This window comes from Lithobates pipiens, unplaced genomic scaffold, assembly GCF_037356315.1.
Source record: "Lithobates pipiens isolate NorthernLeopardFrog02 unplaced genomic scaffold, aLitPip1_a1.2 Scaffold_23, whole genome shotgun sequence".
NCBI classification, from domain to species: domain Eukaryota; kingdom Metazoa; phylum Chordata; class Amphibia; order Anura; family Ranidae; genus Lithobates; species Lithobates pipiens.
This window is the reverse complement of record NW_027507785.1, coordinates 274,710,743-274,734,525: the sequence shown is the minus strand read 5'-3', so window position 1 is coordinate 274,734,525 and position 23,783 is coordinate 274,710,743. Positions and strand designations below refer to the sequence as shown.

At 42.7% G+C, this 23,783-nt stretch overlaps 1 protein-coding gene across 1 annotated transcript in view; it reads left to right on the top strand.

Moving 5' to 3' along the window:
- LOC143928344 (tenascin-N-like) overlaps positions 1-14,006 on the top strand; it is a 102,511-nt gene extending 88,505 nt beyond the window's left edge. The window contains exons 12-15 of the mRNA XM_077453205.1: positions 2,908-3,004; positions 5,697-5,861; positions 7,329-7,492; positions 13,028-14,006. Coding sequence (XP_077309331.1) covers positions 2,908-3,004; positions 5,697-5,861; positions 7,329-7,492; positions 13,028-13,123 — 522 coding nt within the window. The 3' untranslated portion in view covers positions 13,124-14,006. The remainder of the gene's footprint in view (positions 1-2,907; positions 3,005-5,696; positions 5,862-7,328; positions 7,493-13,027) is intronic.
- The last annotated feature ends 9,777 nt before the right edge of the window (positions 14,007-23,783 follow it).

Below are 23,783 nucleotides of genomic sequence, written 5' to 3'. Positions count from 1 at the left end.
AACATGGCAACAAAAGTGAGTACACCCCTAAGTAAAAATGTCCAAATTGGGCCCAAATGTCAATATTTTGTGTGGCCACCCTTATTTTGCAGCACTGCCTTAACCCTCTTGGCCATGGAGTTCACCAGAGCTTCATAGGTTGCCACTGAAGTCCTCTTCCACTCCTCCATGATGACATCACGGAGCTGGTGGATGTTAGAGACCTTGCGCTCCTCCACCTTCTGTTTGAGTATGCCCCACAGATTCTCAATAGGGTTTAGGTCTGGAGACATGCTTGGCCAGTCCATCACCTATACCCTCAGCTTCTTTAGCAAGGCAGTGGTCGTCTTGGAGGTGTGTTTGGGGTCGTTATCATGTTGGAATACTGCCCTGCGGCCCATTAGTATTAGTACCCATTGGTACCCATTAGTCACAGTACATGTTGGTATTCATGGTTCCCTTAATGAACTGTAGCTCCCCAGTCCTGGCAGCACTCATGCAGTCCCAGACCATGACACTCCCACCACCATGCTTGACTGGAGGCAAGACACACTTGTCTTTTTACTCCTCACCTGGTTGCCGACACACACGCTTGACACAATCTAAACCAAATAAGTTTATCTTGGTCTCATCAGACCACAGGACATGGTTCCAGTAATCCATGTCCTTAGTCTGCTTGTCTTCAGCAAACTGTTTTCGGGCTTTCATGTGCATCATCTTTAGAAGAGGCTTCCTTCTGGGACAACAGCCATGCAGACCAATTTGATGCAGCATGTGGAGTATGGTCTGAGCACTGACAGGCTGACCACACACCCCTTCAATCTCTGCAGCAATGCTGACAGCACTAATACATCTATTTCCCAAAGACAACCTCTGGATATGATGCTGTGCATGTGCACTCAACTTCTTTGGCCATGGTGAGGCATGTTCTGCGTAGAACCTGTCTGTTAAACTACTTTATGGTCTTGGCCACCATGCTGCAGCTCAGTTTCAGGGTCATGGCAATCTTCTTATAGCCTAGGCCATCTTTTTCTAGAGCAACAATTCTTTTTTTCAGATCCTCAGAGAGTTCTTTGCATGCAGTGCCATGTTGAACTTCATGTGACCAGTAAGAGAGTGAGAGCGATAACACCAAATTTAATACACCTTCTCCCCATTCACACCTGAGTCCTTATAACACTAATGAGTCACATGACCCTGGGGATGAAAAACGGTTAATTTGGGCGCAATTTGGACATTTTCACTTAGGAGTGTACTCACTTTTGTTGCCAGCGGTTTAGACATTAATGGCTGTGTGTTGAGTTTTTTTTAGGGAACAGCAAATTTACACTGTTATACAAGCTGTACACTCACTACTTTACATTGTAGCAAAGTGTAATTTCTTCAGAGTTGGCACATGTGGGTATCAAGCATGGGTAAGATGATTGGTCATGCACAACCAGGGGGGGGGGGGGGTTGCAGTTTGGCATGTTCAACCTGGGCACTGGATGACCTTGTCCCATCACTGTAAGCAGCAGAAGCCAGTGGATCTCCAGTTTATACATACTTACAAGTTAGAACAATATAATTATGTAAAAACTGCAATACCTAAACTTCAGCTTTAGGCTGGCCATACACATATCAAATTTTGGCTCATTTACTGCTGAATTGGTTGAAAATTTGTTGGTGGGCCTGCAGGCACCACCTGGCTCGATAAACTTCAATCTGAAGATCAAAGAAGCTTGGTTGAGACTTATCATCTGGACAATGACTGCAGCCAATCAGCTGCAGCCACTGTTCCAGTATTCTGGCACTCATGGGTGTCTTGCTTTTGGAATTCAATAGCCAGAAAGGGTATTGTAATGCTGCGTACACACGACCGGACTTTTTGACAGCAAAGGTCCGACAGAACGAGTGGGATCCATCGGACCTTTGCTTGCCAAAAATCCGGCGGACTTTAGAAATAGAACATGTTTTACATTTTTTCCACCGGAACTCCGCCGGACCGAGAAATCCGTTCGTGTGTATGTTAGTCCGACGGACAAAAACCGACGCTAGGGCAGCTATTGGCTACTGGCTATGAACTTCCTTATTCTAGTCCAGTCATACATCATCACGTTCGAATCCGTCAGACTTTGGTGTGATTGTGTGGGGCTAAGTCCGTTAATTTGGAAAGTCCGTCGGAACTCCGCCAAAAGTCAGTTGGAATACCGTCGGACCTAGTCCCTCGAAAAGCCCGGTCGTGTGTACGCGGCATAAGACTTCTTTTGTTAGGCCTGTGTGCTTGTAAGGTCATCTTTAAACCAGCCATAGACGGTAACGAATCTCGGCCCGTTCAGCTCCTGCCGTTCGATTAACTTGGGCACAAACAGCTTGCTGGATTTTACATGCTATTATTGCTAGTAGCTGTTATAGCCACTAACAATAATCACTGTGTTCTGGCGGGGACCGCTTCCCCTGCCCCCCTTCCCCCCCTTCCATTGGGAGAACACAATGGTTCCTATCTGTATTGATGGGGGAATCAAGCATTTTGCTTTCCTGCAACACATGATTGCAGGTAAGAAAATACCACTGTCTATGGCTGGCCTTAGTCCCTTCCCTTCTTTTAGAAGCTATAAATATAAGATACCAGACATTTCAAGTTTCAGCTTTATATTTCAGATGCTAATAAATTTGAGATGAATGCTGATAAAAAACATAATGCGCTGAATGGTATTGTGCTGTTACCGAAATGTACAATCTGTTTCATGTTTGTACTTATCATTTGTCTTAAATAAAGAATTAGAAAAAATGGGCAAACAAGGGAAAGGGAAAATGAATACAAATGAAAACTTTTTGTGCTTTATTACTGCATCCTAATACCATGTCCTGAGCAGCGAGTTATTAATGCTAACTATGAATCATTCAAAGCCTCATTACTTACTATCACTATCCAACATTTTTATTCAGGTCTTCCAGAGAAGAACTACTGGAAAACTTGACTTCTATCAACGGTGGAGGACATATGTGGATGGCTTTGGAGACCCAAGTGATGAGTTTTGGCTTGGTAAGTGTCATAGAGGCTTATAGATCAAGCCAGTGCACAAGGGATGTTTAAAGTATTACTAAAGGTAAAACTTTTTTTTTTTGTTTTGGATAGAGTGGAGAGAAATTAGAATGTTTGTCAGTTTTTATTGCTGTCTGTAGACCCTTTAAGTAGATTCATCCTCTCTATTTGTTCTGTTTACCATTATTATTGAAAGTGATAGTAAAGAAAATCCCAAATTTTGGGTTGTCCCCAGAAAAGTAATAGAGGAGAAATCTTCCAATGGGGACTTCAGTTCTGGTGACCTGGGGGTCCCCAAGGAATTCATTTAATTTGCAGGGATATCCTCTAACTTCATGTTTAGCTATGGGACAGGAAGTGAAGGGAAATCTCTGCAACAGGACACAGATGGCAAAAAATAAATAAATCTGACAGTGGTTATAGCCCTTCCTTGCTCTATCCGAAGTGTAAAAAAAAGTTTTGCCTATAGTTCTACTATCATTAAAAAATGCAATAACCCCTAACTACCAATGAAATGTCAGTCCTAGATAGGTCCCTATTTCTGTTGCTCAAGGGTATTCCCCGGAGTTGCCCCTATTTGAGCTATCCCTGTGATTTCTAGTCCTAGATAGGTAAGGTGAATTTTCACTGGTTGTTAGGTGGGTATTGTATACCATTGGTATATTTACCATCTTATTTAATAAGGTCAGTAGGATAAACTGGAACATTAAGAGTTGTTGGTGCTTTCAGAAGAAAGCTTTGCGATTTAAATGCATACCTGGAAAAAGGAAGAAAACTGTTGTTTTCTCAGACATTGAAATCATACATACTCATCATTCTTTAGCCCTTGTACACACGTTCGGAGAATCCGTCGGAATGTGTCCTATCAGACCGTGTCGTTGGATAATCCGACTGTGTGTGGTATGCATTGGACTGATTCCATCGGAATATCCGTCGGACCCAATTTTCCAACATGTTGGAAATATTTCCCGACCAACTGGGCCGGTCGGACATACTCCGATCATGTGTAGTGAATTTTGATCGGACCAAGTGCCACGCATGCTCAGATCAAATTCCTACATCAAAGCTATTGGCTACTAGCCTGAATGTAGTCCCATCGTAACGAAATTATGTCATCACGTTCTGAAAGATCTGATTTTTCGACAACTTAGTCCAACCGTGTGTATGCAACAGTTTCGGACAAGATCCGACGGAGAAAATCCGACGGATTTGGTTGTCGAAATCTCCGACCGTGTGTACAGGGGCTTAGAGTTATTCTGTCTGCAGAGTATTTTTTAAAAGAAAACTATTGAGGTCTATTCATAAAATATTGGTTGGACGAATGTTACACACATTTGTGCAGGTTGGACAATTTTTCCCTATAATACAAAATCATCTGGTCATCTGCTAGTAGCCAAAATGCAGTATATTTTCTCATTGAGATATTTCAGAAAACTATACTGTATTTTGGGAAACATATTATACTGTATGCGGTGACCGGGTGTTGAACCAATTCTTGCTTTTAGAGGTATCATCCCTACCATGATATAAAAAAATAGAAATACATCAAGCATGGGAGTTTAAATATACCTCCACAAGGCACACCATCTTTTACACATGCTGTGGTGTCAGTCGGTGCTATTGTGTATTAAGGACTTTTACACTTTTTTCCCTCCATTGCAAGTTTTTACGTATATATGGAATAAAGATCTTTATAGGCATATACAATTTTTTTGGTGTGCAGTAATTTGGAGTTGGTTTCTCCCCATGGGCCCGGAAGACCTTGCCAATAGCCATTCTCCTACAAGGTTAGTTTGAAGCACTTTTACATTGAGATCCCAGGTCCTGATGAAGCGGGGTTCCCTGTGAAACACGTTTATGGACCTTGTTTTTGCACTGGTGTGCAGTCATGTTGGAACAGGCAGGGGCCATCCCCAAACTGTTCCCACAAAGTTGTCCAAAATATCTTGATATGCTGACATCTTAAGTGTTCCCGTCATTGGAACTAAGGGGCCAAGCCCATCCTCTGAAAATCAACCCCACACCATAATCCCCCCTCCACCAAATGATTTGGACCAGTGCACAAAGCAAGGACTAAGACCGGGATGCTATTAAAGTTTAGGTACGTGTAAATGCCGATACTTTTGGTAATATAGTGTATATGCAATGAGAAGGGTTAGATCTTCCAAAGGTTTAATTACTATCTGTGTCCTCACTGTGGTGATTTACCCTTCTATTTGTTCTGGTGGTCACTGAGACATAAAGTAATGGAAAATTCTAAATGTTAGAGCTGTCCCCAGAGCAAGAGATGAGGGTTTATCATCCAATTGCGACAAATGTTGTGGTGACAACTCTATACGACAGAAATTCTTCTCACTTTGGTATGTCCTAGGGACACAGATTCCTGTTGTGTCTCTAGGACAGGAGGTGAAGGAAAATCTCCCTAGAGCAGTGATGGCAAACCTTGGCACCCCAGATGTTTTGGAACTACGTTTCCCATGATGCTCTTGCACTCTGCAGTGTAGTTGAGCATCATGGGAAATGTAGTTCCAAAACATCTGGAGTGCCAAGGTTCGCCATCACCGCCCTAGAGGGACACAATAAGCTGACAGGTGTTTAACCCTGCCCTACTCTATCCTAAATAAAAAACTAAAAGTGTCAGCTATACATACACATGAGTACAGACATAATCTTTTTGTATCTTTCATTGTAGGTCTGGAATGGATCCATAAACTTACTTCCACCCCTGTGCAGTATGAACTGCGTGTGGACCTTCGTACTGATAATGAAACAGCTTATGCCGTTTATCGCAACTTCAACGTGGGGACATCTAAGGACAAGTACAAGCTAGCCATCAGTGGCTACTCAGGAACAGCTGGTAAAGCAATCCTTAGCTTATTATTAAAGGTTATTCCACCCAAAATATTTCAGTTTTGATAGATGTTGGTTAGAAAATCACCCATTCCGCTGAGTTTCCAGCAGTAGCTATAGGGCTCAAGTCCTGCAGGAACGCATGGGAACAGAGTTCCTGTACTTTTTCCATAACAGGAACTCAGTTCCCATTAGCAGCCGTGTCCTGCAAGACTTTGAAGTATGCAAGCTGTGTGGCAGGTGCTACACCAGCAGCTGCTGACACAGCTCGCAATAGTAAGTGCCGCACACCTGACCATTCAGGCATTGCCAGTAGGGGGCCCCATGACAGCTTCCACTTCGATCTACCTGTCAATCCCAGCTAGCTGATGGGTAGATCAGGTCTAGGTCTAGCTGATGGGTAGATCAGCTATTCTGCTCACAGGACATGCAGGGAGAGAGGTGAGCTGAGGGAGGAACATCAGTTTGGGGTGGTAAGCTGAGCACAATACCTGGCAAAGTTTAATGCCAGGAGGGACGTTTATGTGGAAATATGTGAAGGGTTGGAATAGCAGTGAGTGTGTGTTGGAGACCTGCAGAGTTTGCAGCCCCCCAAGCTAACATACATCTCCTAAGCAGGAACACATCCCTATCTCCCCAAGCATTCCGTCCAGATAATTTGCAGTTAATGTATGACCTTTCCGTTTAACCCTGTGTTATCCAAACTCTGTTCAATGAAAAGTGTAAACTCACCACATAAACACTCTATATACAAAATAAAATTCCCCAATAAAGATCAGAACATGATGTTCACATTTGCATGGAAGCACAATTGAATGAATGCCGATTATTCAGAGAATTACCGTACTTATTTTTATTGAGGATTGTTTTTTTTTTTTTTTTATGTACTAACAGCTTCATACACACAATACGAAAATTGGATATAAAATACCACTTTTGAAGCATTCGTGCATATGAGAGTATCATTTTTTTTTTTGTGGGGGAGTGGATCTTGGGTGGGAGTTCCTACACTTTTTTTCCCCAGGACTTGACCCCTGAGTAGCTACCTACTGCAGCCATCAATAGGAGGCCCTAATGATCTTTCTGTAGGCTTAATGTATCTTTTATTATGAAGCTTGTGGCAAAAGACATGAGACTGCAAAAATCCTGAAAAAGAAAAGTAATGTAACCTCCACATCTAAGAAATGGTTAACTGCAATATAATGCATTTTGTTTTTGGGTTTAGATTCACCTTAAATATGTGTGAGCGTTGTCACCCTAAGACAGGAAGAATGCAACTGACAGCATTATCATGTGAAATTAAAGTAAAAAAATTAAGAAAACACACAAAGTCACCACATCTAAAGATTGCTTAACTTCAATATATTACATTTGTGTTCTTGAGTTTAGGTGCACTTTAAATATGTTGTTTATTCCTGTCTAATACAATTGCATGCAGTTCTATCACTTCTTCTCTTCTCTTTTTCCTGCACAGGTGATGCTCTTACTTATCACAATGGATGGAAGTACACAACCTGGGACAGGGATAATGATATAGCTCTCACTAACTGCGCCCTCTCACATCGCGGAGCCTTTTGGTACAAGAACTGCCACCTTGCAAATCCCAATGGGCAGTATGGAGATAATCGTCATAGCATGGTAAGAAACTTTTTGAATACTCCTGAAAATTTTAAAATGTGTGTGTTTTTAAACCAACCTCATAGTGTGGCAAATATACATTGGTGCTCTTATGTACAGAAGAAAAGAAAGTTAAATACTACCCTTGCCTCATATTGATATTGTGGAATTGCCCTGAGTCCTGTGACAATTTATACATATACTGTACTGTCAAAAGCATTGGGATGCTTGCCTATATGCACATGAACTTTAACCACCTCAACACAGTGCACTTACACCCACTTCCTGCCCAGACCAATTTTCAGCTTTCAGCGCTCTCACAGTTTGAATGACAATTACTCAGTCATGCAACACTGTACCCATAAGAAACGTGCGTCCTTTTTTTCACACAAATAGAGCTTTCTTTTAGTGGTATTTAATCACTAGTGGGTTGATTTTTATTTTTTGTGCTATAAATAAAAAAGTCCTTTTTTATTTGTTTCTGTGATAAAAAAATTCTAATTAGTAATTTTTTCAGCAGCTCTCCAGTTGCTTTGAGTCCAATAGAGATCTGTTTGCTGCATTGTCTAAGCCATCCTTTCTCAACCTCTTCAACGCAGAGGAACCCTTGAAATAACTTTCTGGTCTTAGAGAACCCCTTCTAAAAATGACTACATCTACAACTCATGATACATTAGTGTGATGGTCAGTGGTAAGAATGCTCCTTACACTTGTAGTCATTGGGAAGAATTACCCACTTACAACTAGTTAAAAAGATCAGTGACTTCAGTGGGAACTTGTCTGAGAGGCATAAATTGCTCATTGCTCAAGGAACCCCTAGAAACCTCTGGAGGAACCCTAGTTGAAAAGCCCTGGTCTAAGCCCTGGTGAAATATATTGGCTTCCAAAATGTGTTGGCTGTCTTTTGCCTTCCCTTTGTTACATGTGATAACTGTATAGAATCTTGGACTCTTTAGTCGATACTTTGGCACTTTTTAGTTCTCACATGGAAAAATTAGGATTTGGGTGACCCCTGTATTTCAAAGGAATCCAATTCTGGAGAGCTACTGATGACAAACCATAAGGCATATCTGATGATTCCTTGTTATGGGTTAAGGATCTGCGTCAAGAGCTTCACCTCCATCTTTCTTTGGACTCCCTGTAGTGCTGTTGCAATAAAGGCATAGGAAGAGAAAAACATTTTCAAAGACAGCAGCCATGATAACTGCTTGAAAAGTTTGCTTTTATTTATGACCAGAGTTGCTATTTTAAACTTGTATTGTGTGTATATACAAGAAAAATGGTGTATAATTCTGCAGGTCTGGCAGCAGCATACTTTTCTCTGCATTTTGTATCAATATAAACATAAAACAGCTTCAGATGGATTTGTGGTTCTTGTTAGTGTCTAGTAGGACAGTAAAGCAGTTGTTTTAAGGGATGTTCTCCCTGGGGGGGAGCTAATGTTCTCCTGTTTTCAGGCTGCCGGAGAAAAGACTAATGGGAAATGAGACATTTACATAATTTCTCTGCTATTATTGGTCTGGTGCTGAAGACATTAACATAATATAGTTCAGTTTAAATCCATCTGCAGACAGAATCTACTTTCTTGTAACTTTTCTACAAGCCTGAGTATCTCCCCAGTGGTGTAACAATAGCCAATACCATAGCAGCTTATAGCGCTGCTATTGGGGCTGGGGTAGAAGGAAGGGCCTCCTCAGGGGGAGCTTTTAATGAAATCTAAATGGTGAAATATCCAGTATGAAGTCATACCTCAGGATTGTTGATAGTCGCCGATCCCTTCTGCAGTAAAACACATTTTTTGAGTTATAATATGTAGTATAAATTTATTGTCCTCTAAACTTCTGCTATAGACTGAAAGCCCATCTCTGGGGAAAGGAAAAATGCCCCCTTGCTGTGGGGCTGCCCCAGTACTGCTTGTTTAGGTCTAAGGGGCTGCAAAAATCAGTTTTACTTACCTGATTCTCAGTTTCCCCATCAGCTGGCGCTATCGTCCACTCCTCTACGCTCTTGTGGGGGACTGTCCCTCGGCACCCTCACATCCAATACAGGGCTAAAGACTTTGCATTTAACTTGATGATGTCAGAGGACCTGCCACCATTGAAACATAGGGGAGAAGAGGCTGCAGGGACCAATCTCTGTGGGAACAGGGGATGAAGTTAAATACGAGTGGGCAGCCTCACTGCAAGTCTAATACTCTAACCTATTCCTCCTGCACTAGCCTACACTAACAACCCCCAGCATGGGAAGTCTCTGCATGCTGAGCTCTCACAGACTTCTATGGCGCTGTCCTGAGTGGCAGCTTCGGCATCTGGGATGGCACCATATAAGTCTATGAGATCTAAGTGCACAGGCATGGTTGTCACTTTAAAGAAGGTTCCAACCAGAGGAGAGGTGAACATTGCACAGGCCATGGCTCCACTGCAGTGGTAAGCAAGAAACTGGGCTTGGTGGTTTGTGTAGGTTAGTTCAGAAGTTGTTGGGATAGCTTAGAGAATTTTAGCTTATAAGTACAGTTGTTCTTTACAAAGCAGTAAAGAAGTTTTAAAACAGGTGCTCATATGCAGCTCAGTGTACAGTACATTTTCAGCATGCCTCAAAGCCAGGATAAAATAACTCACTTGCACATTGTCCTGGCCTGGCAAATTAAGATAGTTGAAGACAACAAAACCTGTAGAGAAGCCAGGGGAAGATGTCCGGATGTGTCTGGAGGGTTTTCAGATGTCACATTGCTAGAGTATAGGTGAGTATTTTAGGTTTTAGTTAGCACTGTAAAACATACTGAAGTCCCAATCTGGCCCATATACATTATATATAGCAATGAATACATTGAGAGCAGGTTCTCTTTGGAGGTAGATGCAGCAACACACAAGCAGCCCAGACATGCTCAATACAGCTCAAGTCACCCAGTGTGTTTCTTCACCAAATCCAACAAAGCAAAATATGGCAATGCTTTGATCTTTTTCTAACCAGCACAGGTATGCTGACAGTATTGTTCAGTGTACTAAATGTATCTACTGTCATGTTGTTAATAAAGAAATATGGGAAACCTTCCAAAAAGTGCAACAATGAATTAATAGTGACATAATGTGAAATTATTATATATAGATTTGGATAATTTACAGATGGGTTACAACCTCTATCATTTTGATACTGCTCTTTGTGTTCCCAATTGGGAGAATATCTTGAACACCCTGTGTGGTCACTAAGACAGCCTTTCCCTGAAATTAAGAACCATGTTCCATTTTAATTACATGAACACAATTAGGTTTAATTTCATAACACTGGATTTAAAATGTGGCACATAAGATTAGAGAGTGGATTTTCTAAATAAGTTAAGTGTCTTTTCGCATATTTAAAAAAAAATTGTGACAGGTTCCCTTTGATTTTTCATCAATTTGTTTTCCAGACAGGCAAATTTCTGAAACTTCAGTTTTTACATGTACTTAAAGTCACTGAAAATGTCAAGCTCAAGTGGAGCAGATTGCCTAATTGTGCAGTAGAACTCCCATTGGGGATGCATTACCTCTACTGAGGGTTGCACGCAACTGCAAAAATACTTCAGCTCTTTGGAGCTTAACATTTTAAGTTTATAGTGCATGTCATAAGAAAACATTATTTAACGTATGGGTTGAAGTAATACAGAATGTGAAATTTACCCATGATAATCCCAATAAATAATTTTCTAAAAAGCATGTATATAGCATACATTACAATGTAGTTTACACAAATAATTCCATGAGGAAAGTGACAAAGTGACATAAAGATGTTACAAACTCACACAGAGAAATAGCAACTATTATGCAAAGAGAAGTTTTTATATAATTCAGTCTACCAGCACCCTAAAAAAACACTAAATTATCACGCTTGGGTATATATATATATACTTATTTTAGTCACTGAACTGCAACTCAATTTATAACATTTTTATCATGTGCTTTTTCTGTATTTTTGGTTGATATTCTGTCTCTATCATTTACAAAATCTGCAGGGGATCAAATGATTCCCCCCCCCCCGCCTGTATATATATATATATATATATATATATATATATATATATATATATATATATATATATATATATATATATATGTATTATCCCAGGAACAGTACCTCTAAATATTAGTAGCTCCGTTCAGGGTCCCTGTGGGGCAATTACTAAATTTATGGCTCCTGACTTGCATGCAACCTTCAGCTGGCTAATCGGTGGGGCCCATTCTTTAATGTAGTGCACATCTGCACAGTCTCTTTAAAACTATTCAAGCAGTGATTTACAAACTACTAGGTAGATAGGCAGTCTGCCTTTCTTAGTCTACTAGCAAAGGAAAACATTAAACACCAAAAGTATTTGTTCACCAGTCCCAGACACACAGTGAACTCTGATATGGATAATTGGCTGTCAGCAATCCTTCTGATTTTGCACTCAGGGTGACTCCTCAACACTCCAAGCCTAAGGCTATAAATGATGAGTACACATGCAACAGATGAAATGAGCACTCTGCAGTATCCTCCCGTAAGAGGAACTTCTCGGCTCTGAAGCCTGGGAAAAAAATGCTACTTTCCCCTCCTATTAAGAATCTATATCGTATGAAAGATCCTTTTTCCCAGGCTACATTTCCAACAGTTAATTGCAGCTTGCATCAAAGGCTCTCAAGTGCTTCATGCCCCATCTCCCTCTGCTGGATGGATATTGAACAGCATTTAAAGCCAGCATAAGAGTCTTGTAGCTCCGTTCAGGGTCCCTGTGGGGCAATTACTAAATTTATGGCTCCTGACTTGCATGCAACCTTCAGCTGGATAATCGGTGGGGCCCATTCTTTAATGTAGTGCACATCTGCACAGTCTGTTTAAAACTATTCAAGCAGTGATTTACAAACTACTAGGTAGATAGGCAGTCTGCCTTTCTTAGTCTACTAGCAAAGGAAAAAATTAAACACCAAAAGTAATTGTTCATCAGTCCCAGACACACAGTGAACTCTGATATGGATAATTGGCTGTCAGCAATCCTTCTGGCTTTGCAATTAGGGTGACTCCTCAACACTCCAAGCCTAAGGCTATAAATGATGAGTACACACGCAACAGATGAAATGAGCACTCTGCAGTATCCTCCAGTAAGAGGAAATTCTCAGCTCTGAAGCCTGGGAAAAAAATGCTACTTTCCCCTCCTATTAAGAATCTATATCGTATGAAAGATCCTTTTTCCCAGGCTACATTTTCAACAGTTAATTGCAGCTTGCATCAAAGGCTCTCAAGTGCTTCATGCCCCATCTCCCTCTGCTGGATTGATATTGAACGGCATTGAAAGCCAGCATAAGAGTCTTGTATAGGCACACAAAGCAGCTGCAGCACTGTGTCTTTATAGTTCCTCCCTCTGGTCAACAAAGCACCTGGTTATACCTGTCTAGGGTATATACAGTCAACAATCAAAAACAGCAAATTAAACTTTACTTACAATATGACATATACTGTACAAGTATCTAAAATTCACATTTGGTTTTATTTTACTAACTTATCAGTTCATACTTTTAACTTTTCCGTGCTTTGCTTGCTGTTTTCTAGGGTGTCAATTGGGAGCCTTGGAAGGGTCACGAGTTCTCCATTCCATTCATTGAGATGAAGATGAGACCTAATAACTTATCTGCAAAAATAGTATAAATGAAATCGAGCACCCATCTGCATTAAGTTTTCATTTTAAATGGTATATTTTGTTGAATTTGCAATCAAAAAGAATCAACAAGCAAAAATACTTATTGCTTAATTTATAAATGGTTTTGATCAGTGGTTGGATTGAGATGCCCAAGATTTTATTACCAACATTATGTGAGCTTAGTCCTTGTTCTCCCTGGTCATGATGGGAGATTGCCATTTATGATGGTAATATGGAAAAGAGCAGATTTAGTGCAATTATGAATTGTGTTTTTGTGCAAAGATGCACAGCCACTATGTTGAGTCCTCTTGGGGGTGTTAAAATCACTTTTGAGGGTCACAGTATTTTATTAATGGCAGTTATTCTTCCTGGATATGAGGATTTTGGCAATCTTAGGTAGCAATTGACACCTGATGGGTCTCCAACATATGAAATTGCTAAGCCACTCAGTTTTAAACTTACCTTTGATGATGGTCCGAAAATATTCTGAAGTCAGACTACTGCTTCAGGAATCCTCAAGTCTTAGTTCTCCTCCAATATATCCATCACAACTTCCTAATATTTAACCTTTTTTTGTTTTTTTTTGTTTTAATGTTTATTTAACGTAAAAGCTGAGCAGCCTGACTTGATAAAATTACATATGTGTGTTTTTTTGTTGTATGTTGAGCTACCTAAATCAGGAATGGGGTTATGTACTGAGTGCACCAGTCATTGCCCCAAGGTTAAAGCAGGATGTGTAAATAGTGTTTTTTCTACAGTGTCTTCTCTTGCTGGCAAGCTAACCGCTCACCCTAAAATCAACTGTATGTGTTGTATATAGTTGTATGCTGCACTACAAGACTACCACCTTTGTACTAAAATTGAGAAATAAATACACTCATACAAATACAATGTGTCCCAAAAGTTATTTCTTTAAACTTTAAAAGGATTAACTAAATTTTTTTTTTATAATTGGCTCTATGCATGTGCTCAGAGCAAAATAACCCTAATGTTAATTAAAAAGCGACCTTTCAATTTCAATCTGTAGCCACTATGGTTTTGCAAAACTGTTTAAACATAAAATTCTTGCAGCCATGGCAACCCAGGGGAGCAAACTCTTATATTTTCCTTGAGTGTTTGGTTAATAGTTTGTGAAATGCTATTAAAAGAGTCTCTCAGGGACTGCTTAAAGAGGAGTTCCGCCCACCCCTTTAACAATTAAAAGTCAGCAGCTACACATACTCTAGCTGCTGACTCTTAACATAAGGACACTTACCTGTCCTGGAGTCCAGCAATGTCGGCACCGCAACTGAAGTTTGCATCCGCTGGACGGGTGCTGCTGCCGCCATTGCTGGTAAGGGAACCTGGCAGTGAAGCTTTTCGGCTGTAGAGACAGTGTAGATAGAGGAATCTCCCACTACCGGCTATTGTATCATCACAGTGGCTGTCAGAATACCTGAACAGGAACTGCATATGATTGGCTGACAACTTTTTGTCCAGTCACCCCCTTCAATTTTGCAGTTTGTTGAGCCAGGTGGTTTTAGTATGGACAACTTTATTCTATCTCAAGAACAGAAGGAATCGCAAATCTGCAATAACGTTTTCTAAGATTATTGTTGTTTCATATTAAAACAGTAGTTATAAACATACACTCACCAGCCACTTTATCAGGTACACCTTGCTAGAACTGGGTTGGACCCCTTTGCCTTCAGGCCTGCCTTAATTCTTTATGGCATAGTTTCAAAAAGGTGTTGGAAACATTCCTCAGATAATGTGCTCCTTAATGACATGATAGCATCATGCAGTTGCTGCAGATTTGTTATGCTGCACATACATGATGCAAATCTCTGTTCCACCACATCCCAAAGGTGCTCTATTGGATTGAGATCTGGTGACTGTGGAGGTCATTGGAGAACAGTGACTTCATTGTCATGTCCAAGAAACCAGTGGTGAGATGATTTGAGCTTTGTGACATGGTGCATTATCCTGCTGGAAGGAGCAATCAGAAGATGGGTACACTGTAGTCATAAAGGGAGGGACATGGTCAGCAACAATACTCAGGTAGGTTGTGGCGTTTAAACAATGCTCAATTACTATTAAGGAGCCCAAACTGTGCTTCCTCTGTGACTCCATGGCATCTCTTTGTGACTCTTTATGACTCTTGCCCCGTGATTCCAGCACCTCAGTTTTTCCAGATTCTCTCCCTCCTGTTTTTTGGTGATCCCAGCGCCCTAACACTCCAAGAAATCCTTATACCCCCATACGCACGGACGGACATTCCGACCACAAAATCCGGCGGATTTTTTCCGATGGATTTTGTCCGAAACTTGTGTTGCATGCACACAAAGTTGTTGGAAAATCTGATCATTCGGAATGAGGTGACGTTATACACGTACGACGGGACTACGTAGAGGCCAGTAGCCAACAGTTTTCGTCTCCAAATTTTTTCTGAGCATGCGTGCCACTTTGTGTGTCGGAATTCTCTACACACGATCGGAAAAAGTCTGATCGGATTTTGATGTCGGAAAACTTTAGATCCAGCTCTCAAACTTTTTCCATCGGAAATTCCAATGGAAAAAGTCAGATAGAGCCCACACACGATCGTATTTTTCTGTCAGAATTTCCAACCGTGTGTATGGGGCATTACATTTATGTACCTATGCTTCCTGCTCAGAAACTGCTTGTTTAGGGGAGTCAGAGGGTTGCAACCTGGCAACCATCCTGCAGCAAAACTCATCATGCTTGCCAAAAAACAGGTGGCTCCCTAGACTTAGTGCCTTAACCCTTTTTAGGACTCTCAACCCCTGAACTAGCAGGCACTCTGATTCCTGCTCCTTTCTGCCTCCTCAGTACCAATCAGCTTGTGTCACCACTGTGTCTCCACAGTATCAAATGCCACCCCATGTCACATTAGTCTCTGCTGTCACTCTGGGGGTTATTTACTAAAACTGGAGGGTGCAAAATCTGATGCAGCTCTGCATAGAAACCAATCAGCTTCCAGGTTTTATTGCCAAAGCTTAATTGAACAAGTTGAAGTTAGAGGCTGGCTACAATGTACAGCTACACCAGACCCTGAGTCAGGGCCGTCTTTAAGGCAGGGCAAAAGGGGTAGCTGCCCTGGGCCCTGTCATTGTTGTGGGGCCCAAAGCAGCTGCCTCATACTTGCCAACTATCCCAGTTTACATTCCCATGAAATTTTAGTCCTGTGCTGCTACTAATGCTGCCCAGCTCTGCCCTATTGTTGTGTACAGATGACTCACCTGCAGACCTGTGTTTACATGTAAATACTGGCATTCATATGTAAATAGCAGTGACATGCATATGTAAATAGATGAGGCCAACTGCATTGATATGTAAATAAAGGCAGCATTCATAGGTATATCATGGCCCCCTGCAGGGAGGAGAAGATGTACTGTAACCTATAGCAACCAGTGAGCAGTGTTACTGTACAGCAATCTCTAGCAGCCAATCAACAAGCAGAAATGTGCTGTAACCTCTAGCAACTAATCAGTGAGCCTTAAGGAGTGCTGTAACCTCTAGCAACCAGTCAGTGAGCAGTAATGTTATGCTGTAACCTCTGGCAACCAATCACAATCGCTGCCTGATCTCATACCGTAAACTGATTTTAAGTCTAGCTGCTATTTATTGTATGTCTCAGAGAAGGTGGAAAGCGAAATTGCATGGGGGGAGGAAATTTTTGCCCAGGGTCCAATCAATATTAACCACTTTCAGACCGGACCATTTTGCTGGTAAATGACCAGAGGTCTTTTTACACTTTGGCACTGCGCTGCTTTAACTGGTAATTGCGCGGTCATGCAATGTTGTACCCAAACAAAATTTGCGTCCTTTTCTTCCCACAAATAGAGCTTTCTTTTGATGGTATTTGATTGCCTCTGCGATTTTTATTTTTTGCGATATAAACGTAAAAAGACCGCAAATTTTGAAAAAAAATGATATTTTCTACTTTTTGTTATTAGAAAAATCCAATAAACTCAATTTTAGTCATACATTTAGGCCAAAATGTATTCAGCCACATGTCTTTGGTAAAAAAAAAGTCAATAATTGTATATTTATTGGTTTGCGCAAAAGTTGTCACATCTACAAACTAAGGTACGTTTTCTGGAATTTACGCAGCTTTTAGTTTACGACTGCCTATCTCATTTCTTGAGGTGCTAAAATGGCAGGGCAGTACAAAACCCCCCCAAATGACCCCATTTTGGAAAGTAGACCCCCTAAGGAAATTGATAAGAGGCATGTTGAGCCCATTGAATATTTTATTTTTTTGCCTCAAGCGATTGAATAATGACAAAAAAAAAAATTTTTTTTTTTTTTTACACAAAGTTGTCACTAAATGATATATTGCTCACACATGCTATGGGCGTATGTGAAATGACACCCCAAAATAAATTCTGCTGCTTCTCCTGAGTATGGGGATACCACATATGTGGGACTTTTTGGGAGCCTAGCCGCGTACGGGGCCCCGAAACCAAGCACCGCCTTCAGGCTTTCTAAGGGCGTAAATTTTTGAGTTCACGTCTCACTACCTATTACAGTTTTGAAGGCCATAAAATGCCAAGATGGCACAAAACCCCCACAAATGACCCCATTTTAGAAAGTAGACACCCCAAGCTATTTGCTGAGAGGCATGTTGAGTCCATGGAATATTTTATATTTTGCCACAAGTTGCGGGAAAATTACAAACTTTTTTTTTTTTTTTTTTTTTTTCACAAAGTTGTCACTAAATGATATATTGCTCACGCATGCCATGGGCATATGTGAAATGACACCCCAAAATAAATTCTGCTGCTTCTCCTGAGTATGGGGATACCACATATGTGGGACTTTTTGGGAGCCTAGCCGCGTACGGGGCCCCGAAAACCAAGCACCGCCTTCAGGCTTTCTAAGGGCGTTACAGTTTGAAGGCCATAAAATGCCAAGATGGCACAAACCCCCCCCAAATGACCCCATTTTGGAAAGTAGACACCCCTAAATTTAGGGGTACACTAGTGAGACTAGGTAATAAATGGCGGGTTCCCTGAAACTATAAAAAAATAACTAACCAACCAGCGTCACCTGTAACAGTTATATGGTGATCACTGGTGAAAGGGTTAACTAGGGGGCAATTAGGGGGCTTTATGCGGTAGTATATGGGGGTCCCTGGCGCTATAAAAAGCTGCAGCGAACCTAAATACCTACCTGCCTAACTAGCGTCACCTGTGACACTAATACAGCGATCAGAAAAACGATCGCTTATTAGGCTGGGTTCACACTGGAGCGATGCGGGAACGCCACGAATGCGCGGCGGGTTCCCGCATCGCATGCCTCCCGGCGGCAGTTCACACTGCCCTATGCGAACTGCTCGGAGTGTCAGTGAAATGTTACTGACACCCCCAGATCAGTTCGCATATCGCAGTGCGATCTGCAAACTCGGATCGCATGGTGTGAACACCCATGCGATCCGATTCTGCTGCGGGCCAAAAAAAGGGTCCCGTGCAAATTTGCGGCGGGTGCGGCGGGTGCGGCGAATGGCTGAACTCGAATCGCACAGAGATCGGATGTGATTTGCACTGCAGTGCGGTGCGAATCACATCCGTTCTCATAAACCGCTGCAATGTGAACCCAGCCTTAGTGACACTGGCGACGGGGGGTGATCACGGGGTTAAACCTTTATTGGGGGGGTTAGGGGGGTACCTTAGAACTAAAGGGGGCTAACCCTAACTGCCCTAACAGTTATTAGTCACAAATGACACCCGCCGGGTGATCAGGGGGTTAAACCTTTATTAGGTAATAAATGGCGGGTGCCCTGAAACTATAAAAAAATAACTAACCAACCAGCGTCACCTGTAACAGTTATATGGTGATCACTGGTGAAAGGGTTAACTAGGGGGCAATCAGGGGGCTTTATGCGGTAGTATATGGGGGTCCCTGGCGCTATAAAAAGCTGCGGCGAACCTAAATACCTACCTGCCTAACTAGCGTCACCTGTGACACTAATACGGCGATCAGAAAAATGATCGCTTATTAGGCTGGGTTCACACTGGAGCGATGCGGAAACGCCGCGAATCCGCGGCGGGTTCCCGCATCGCATGCCTCCCGGCGGCAGTTCACACTGCCCTATGCGAACTGCTGGGAGTGTCAGTGAAATGTTACTGACACCCACAGATCAGTTCGCATATCGCAGTGCAATCTGCAAACTCGGATCGCATGGTGTGAACACCCATGCGATCCGATTCTGCTGCGGGCCAAAAAAAGGGTCCCGTGCGAATTTGCGGCGGGTGCGGCGGGTGTGGCGGGTGCGGCGAATGGCTGAACTCGAATCGCACAGAGATCGGATGTGATTTGCACTGCAGTGCGGTGCGAATCACATTCGTTCTCATAAACCGCTGCAATGTGAACCCAGCCTTAGTGACACTGGCGACGGGGGGTGATCACGGGGTTAAATCTTTATTGGGGGGGTTAGGGGGGTACATTAGAACTAAAGGGGGCTAACTCTAACTGCCCTAACAGTTATTACAGTCACAAATGACACCAATGCAAAAAAAAAAAAAAATGACATTGGTGTCACTGTGACTGGGGGGCAGGGGTAATTGGGGGGGTGATCGGGGGGTAAAGGGGGGGTGTGAGTGTGCCTGGCATGTTCTACTGTGTGTGTAGAGTGTTGGTGCAACTTACTGATCCGCTCTCCTCCGTGTCGGAACGAAAAATACCGACACGGAGGAGAGAATACATCACTTCCTCTCCTGTGTTTACATTACAGGAGAGGAAGTGATGTCACCGGGGATTTCTATTCGTCGGGAGCGATCGCGAGGGGGTGGCCATGAATGAATGGCCGTCCCCTCGTCCGGGATCGCTCCCGAACGAATACCGACCGCCGCAGGCACCGGGCGGGGGCCCGATCGGGCCCCCGACCCGCGGGAGGCAAGGGACGTACATGTATGTCCTTATGCCTGCCCGTGCCATTGCACCGACGTACATCGGCGTGCGGCGGTCGGCAACTGGTTAAAGACGGCCCTGCGGCCTGAGTGCTCTAGTTTTAGTATATCAACCCCTCTGTGTCCCCATGAGTTATGGTAATCTGTGTCTCTTCTGGTTTCCAGATTATCTACTGCTGCTTAGTGACCCTTAGGGAACTGATACTTCTCATGATCTTCTCTAAAACCTGTACCTCCACGCAGCCTCAGTAACAACCACCTAATTCCTATTCGGCCTTTTCCACAGCCTCCCATCCTTAACAAGTATTGATGTTAAAGTACTTTGAAGCGATTCTCCGGAATGTTACAACTGTGGAGAGACAGCATTGTTGGATCGAGAGGGGGCTCAGATAAATATTTGGGGGGATGAGGGGGCTTCTGCACACAGAAGGCTTTTTATCGTAATGCATAGAATGCATTAAGACAAGAAAACCTTCTGCCTTTACAACCACTTTAATGATATGGGTTTAAAGACATTTTAAGGGCTAGATGGTACTGACTTCTCCAGTCAGGAAATAAGGGGACTGTTTTTGACTCTAGCTTTGGGTAGTGTAGGGAAATGTTAAGACATCTCCATTGGGCGATTTTCATTCACTTGCAGTCCTTGACACACACAGCGAGCAGTAGGAAGACACACCACCAAATGAGGGGATATTATCTCGTAGAAAGTTGTCGCCAAAACAAGTTTTTCCACTGGAAGATTTCACCTCACCTCCTGTTTCTATGAGAAGTCAAACAGATTAGGATTTCTCATCACTTTGGGTGGCTTCGCACTGCACTGCTGCGCTTTTGAGGGTTTCATGTGATTTGCCCAAAGCTTAGCAGGATCACACCGGGGCAGTGTGAAGTCGCCCTTTCTGTAGAGGAAAAGGAGAAGGCAGTGACTGGGATCCACAGTGAAAGTAGATCCTGCCAGCAGGGACACAGTAAAGAACCCATTGCCACTCTATTTAAAACAACAAAAACGTTTTTTCAGTCTACTTCCATTTAAGGTTAAAGACGATTCAATGGTTTCTTCTAGTTATTATACCATTTTAAAGTAGTTGAAACCAGACTGATGTTCCCTATTAAAGTGGACCTTTCATTTACATTCACATTTACAAGAATCACTTGGGCCCATGTCAGCATTGCTATATCACAGTATAATTTTGAGTTAAAAAATGCTTCTTTAAAGTCATGTATAAAAAAAAATTGCTTCTAGTAATGCCATCTAAATCTTAGGCAGCCTGTATAATGTGGTTTCTGTCCACCAGGAGCATTGTAGGTGTTTACTGTCACCAATGCCGGGACAAGGTCACACAGTGCCCATGGTGTAGATGCCAAACTGACCCCCCTCCACTGATGTGGGCAGCCTTGATCATCTCTTCTGCAGCTGGGATCTATGATATTAGCACTACAGCACCGCTCATGCCTGTCTGACTGGCTGGCCCCACCTAAGTGCTGGTACCCGGTATGGACCGCACCCCCTTACAGATATAGGCACTGCACCCAAGGCAACTGCCACCCCCCCACACAGTCCCAGCCCTGTCCACCAGTACAGACCCCTCAGTACAAATACCCGAGTACCCCTAAGTACAGCCTTCCCCAGTACAGACCTCCCTTACTACAGACACCCCCAGTACAGACTTCTCAATACAGACACCCCCAGTACAGACCCATAAGTACAGACAACCAAGTACCCAGTACAGACAACACCCAATATAGTTTTCCCCTGATTACAACCTCCCTAGCCAAACTCTGTCAGACAAAATAAAAACATTGTGCGGTCACCACTCTAGCCTATGTACGCCACTGGAGCAGACAATGGACTTTACCACCAGAGACATCTCTGCTTCTCTGCTTGCTCTCCGACTCTCAGGTAAGGCAGCCCACAGGCAACAGAGCAGGCCAGTGTAGCGCACCCTCTAAAGAGCTGCAGATAACTGGGATCTCCATCCTGCACAGCCAGGCACACTGAATTTTCACAGGCACTGTTGAGGCAGGGAACAATCCATGTCTTTGTTATTTATTAAGGGTAATAACTTGGATAGGGATAGGAGGTTTTGGAATGCCATCTTAACTCTAACAGAACTTCAGGAACATTTTTCCTATATATACAACTCCACTTCTTCCTCCAGCACACATTTGCTTGCAGAACCCAGCTGGACCAATGTGTGAAGATCTGACAGTCACTTAATCAGATTAAAGGCAATAGCCCATTAAAGGCAGGAACCTGAGGCCCCTTGCTTGTGTAGCAAAAAATATTACAGTGTCCAGCTTGTACTCTTCCTCTTGTGGCTACTGATCCCAGCACCCCCCTTTCAGGCACTGCCAACCCACCCTTTGCAGCTGCCAATTTATTAACCCTCCAGGCTAACTTCTCAACCACAGTCCTCCAGACTGACACTCACCAGCCCACCCAGCTGACTCAAGAGATCTCCCAGTAGTGCTGACCTACCCTGCTGTCATCTCTCCTTGCTCTCGTGCCTCCAGCAAGGGCTTCCTCTGTGTTTTATGGCAGGATCCATTCAGCACTCAACCCCAGCCCAAGGCCACCCCCCCAGACTAGGAGTAGACCCAAGGACCAGCCTCCTTAGCACTCCAGCTCCATCTTCCACCTGACGGCCCCTGCTGGCATGACTCATGCCTATTTATGAGGTGGCCTGCCCCCTGCCAGCCCCTTACTGTGGATTGGCTGATGCCCTCATAAATATGCCAAGCAGCTCCTCCTAACCTCCACCCACTATGTCTAGAACATTCTCCAATGTCCCAGAAAACAAGGGAGGCACCAGAGAGGTTGTTAGGGTGAGTCACCCAGCCCTGTGTCACTGAACCCTGATCCAGATTCACAGCTCAGGCTTAGCTCTGAGCTAAAATAAATTTGCCTACACTAACACCCAGCACAACTAGAGGAGGCTCCACCAGTAAAGAATAGAAGGAGTGAGGCTAGGCTATCAGTGCAGTTGAATGTACGCTACAGGCTGCTGCCTCATGGTATTCCCCCCCAACAACACACAAAGACACTGCACCCATGGCAGCTGCCCTTCCTGCCACCCCTTTCCCCAGTCCTGGCCCTGACTGTCATAAAGCTGACTTCTTTCAATTGGGTGGCCTTTGGTAGACTTGTATTAATATAACAGGATTATCAAGGCACACATAGTGAATATATAAACACCATCTGTAATATTCATAAAACTGCCATAAATACTCATTAGAAATCTATCTATTCTTGGGTGAGAACTATCTATAAAGTGTATATGTGTCCATCACAGTATTGTCTTAGAGGAGTTTTATCAAGGATGCAACACAGTTTACTCCAATATGAGAAAAAGGTCTTATTTATCTCCACATTCCTATCACCAACATTATGGTATCTCTTTATGAAGCGACAAAGCAAAAGTAAAATTCAAAGTTCATGAATATGTCACTTGTGTCAGTACAAACAATGAAAAGTTTACATGGGTGTCATGAATTTGGTGCAAATAATTCTGACTATATACACACACCTCCAGAAATTGAACTCAACCGTGTTATTGATTCACCCCATTGAGTTTACGCTTCAATTTTGCTGTGTGCAAAGCAGCGTGTTGAAGTGCCTAAAGGAAAATTGTTTATTCCTTTGCTCTTTATTTTTTTTTCATTGCATCATAAATGATCCTCTTAAGCTAAGACAGCTCTATGCAAAATGTGAGCTAAAGCATCCTTTATTAATCTTTTTTTATTAATGTGAAATAATGAC